This window comes from Halyomorpha halys, unplaced genomic scaffold (assembly GCF_000696795.3).
Source record: "Halyomorpha halys isolate HHAL.00 unplaced genomic scaffold, Hhal_1.1 Scaffold410.1, whole genome shotgun sequence".
Lineage (NCBI taxonomy): Eukaryota > Metazoa > Arthropoda > Insecta > Hemiptera > Pentatomidae > Halyomorpha > Halyomorpha halys.
The window spans coordinates 735,253-737,262 of NW_027111460.1; the positions used below are offsets into that span (position 1 = coordinate 735,253).

The window sequence follows — 2,010 nt, forward strand, 5'->3', positions numbered from 1 at the left end:
ATATAGGAGAAGAAGTGAGGACTTTTATATATGAATATATATACAATGTATGTATAAGCTTAACTCACCAGTTCGGATTCCAAAATTTTTTGATGCCATCTTTTAGCGCTACCAAGTCCCAAAACAGATAATTTTGCATTGACCTGTCATCGAAAACATACCAGTTTTTTAAGACTTGTGGAGCCAATCCTCTCACTTCAAGTGTTTTGCACATGGCATGAAACCGTCCAAGGCAGTGGACACTTAGCAGAATATGATCCAAGTCGTAGAAAGTATTCCTTTCGATTAGGTGAAACCCTTCGGCCTGTAAAATAAATAAAAAATGATCATATTTATTGTAGAAATATTTTTATACCAAGTATTAAATAAAATCAAAAAGTTTTCACTGTTACTATGAACATAACAGAGACATTTTAATTTAATTAAGTATTAAAAACATATTATATCAAAATTAAAAAGATATATTATCAATATTAAGAAAATTATAATATTAATAATATAGGACATGTGCATATTTTGTTAGTAAAATGTCATATTTTATTTTATAAATATAAATTAAGAATTATAGATGATTCTTTTGTAATAGAGAAATAGTTTAGTTTTAGTTTTTAATTGCATAATAATGCATTTTATAGATGAATATCATTTATTTGATTAATAAGAAGTGAAGTGGATATTTTCAGTTTTTTATTTATTGACTTTTACATAAAAATACATGAAGTAAATTTCATGTAAGATTATAATGGTATGATAACTATGATACAGGTTTGTAGATAAACTACTCATTGGTAGCACTGTAATGATATTACTACATTAAAAGGTCTCGAGGCCATCTTCTTTTCATGCGTCTCGGAGGATTGTCAGAAACTGAAGAGGAAACAAGGTTAGAAACTAGTGGGTTTAGGTGTTAGGGAGTTTATAATGGAAGGATTGATACCTCTAGTTGGGGGTAGTTCGGTTACATATGGAACATTAAGGTCTTTATGGATGATTTTATTTAGGACAATGTAAAGGGCATAGAGGATTATACGAATGATTTTGGATTGCAAGGATTGGATACGAGAGGAATCCGAAGGTCAGTGGAGTCCCAAAGCTTAACTCCGTATGTCCAGATATGCCTTATTTTAGTCATACAAATGGGTCTTTAGTAATTAGTAGAAGGTTTAGACAGCTTGTCTGGTAAGTGCTGTTATAGTCGGAATCAATGTGTATTTTCCTGTTTTTAGTCTTGTGTGAGGATTTTAAGTCAGTATTGGTAACTGGTGGGCCTGGTGGTTCTTGTCAACCCCTGGCGGGTATATTGGAGTTATCACCGCGTACTAACCAAGGTTGGAGTGTCAAGTTGGCAGAATAGTTATTTTCAGTCCCTGATATATATTTATTAATTTAATATTAATAGTTCTATATATTATATAGGCTTATGTAATATTATATATTAGTTCTATATATTACATAGACTTATATATTATCATAATTATGAGACAATAACCTTTAAATCCTCCATTACGATGAGGCTGTAGGGGATATGGTGAACCATTTTACACCAAAGTACATCTTCGGTGTCCTCAAATTCTTCCATGATGTATTCGATCTGTGTAAGCGAATTATACATCTGGAACATACCCATTTATAAAATTTATTCGCAATAAACATTTTTATTAGAAGAAGATGATTAACTATATGAAGTAGATTGTAAAGGTACGATATAGTAAAAAAAATTAATGATAACCAGCGTTTCGCCACACTTTACAGGGCTTCGTCAGGTCGTCACTAAATGAAAACAAGATACAAACATTGTAAAGTATGATAAGTCTTTAAGAACATATGCAAAAACTTATACACAAAGAAAAACATATATATATTTAAAAAATTAACTAAGAGGGAATCTTCTTGTAAAACACTAACCCATGCCTCCCACTTTCTTTCTTCCTCGCCCTCAGCACTCTTAAATCTTCAAGACTTAGGTACACATCTTTATCCTTTTCCTCTTATCTATTATTATTATTATTA

At 30.9% G+C, this 2,010-nt stretch overlaps 1 protein-coding gene across 1 annotated transcript in view; it reads right to left on the bottom strand.

Moving 5' to 3' along the window:
- LOC106682400 (uncharacterized) overlaps nucleotides 1-2,010 on the bottom strand; it is a 26,361-nt gene that overhangs the window by 8,378 nt on the left and 15,973 nt on the right. The window contains exons 3-4 of the mRNA XM_014423221.3: nucleotides 1,490-1,612; nucleotides 69-304 (exon numbers count right to left, since the gene is read on the bottom strand). Coding sequence (XP_014278707.1) covers nucleotides 69-304; nucleotides 1,490-1,612 — 359 coding nt within the window. The remainder of the gene's footprint in view (nucleotides 1-68; nucleotides 305-1,489; nucleotides 1,613-2,010) is intronic.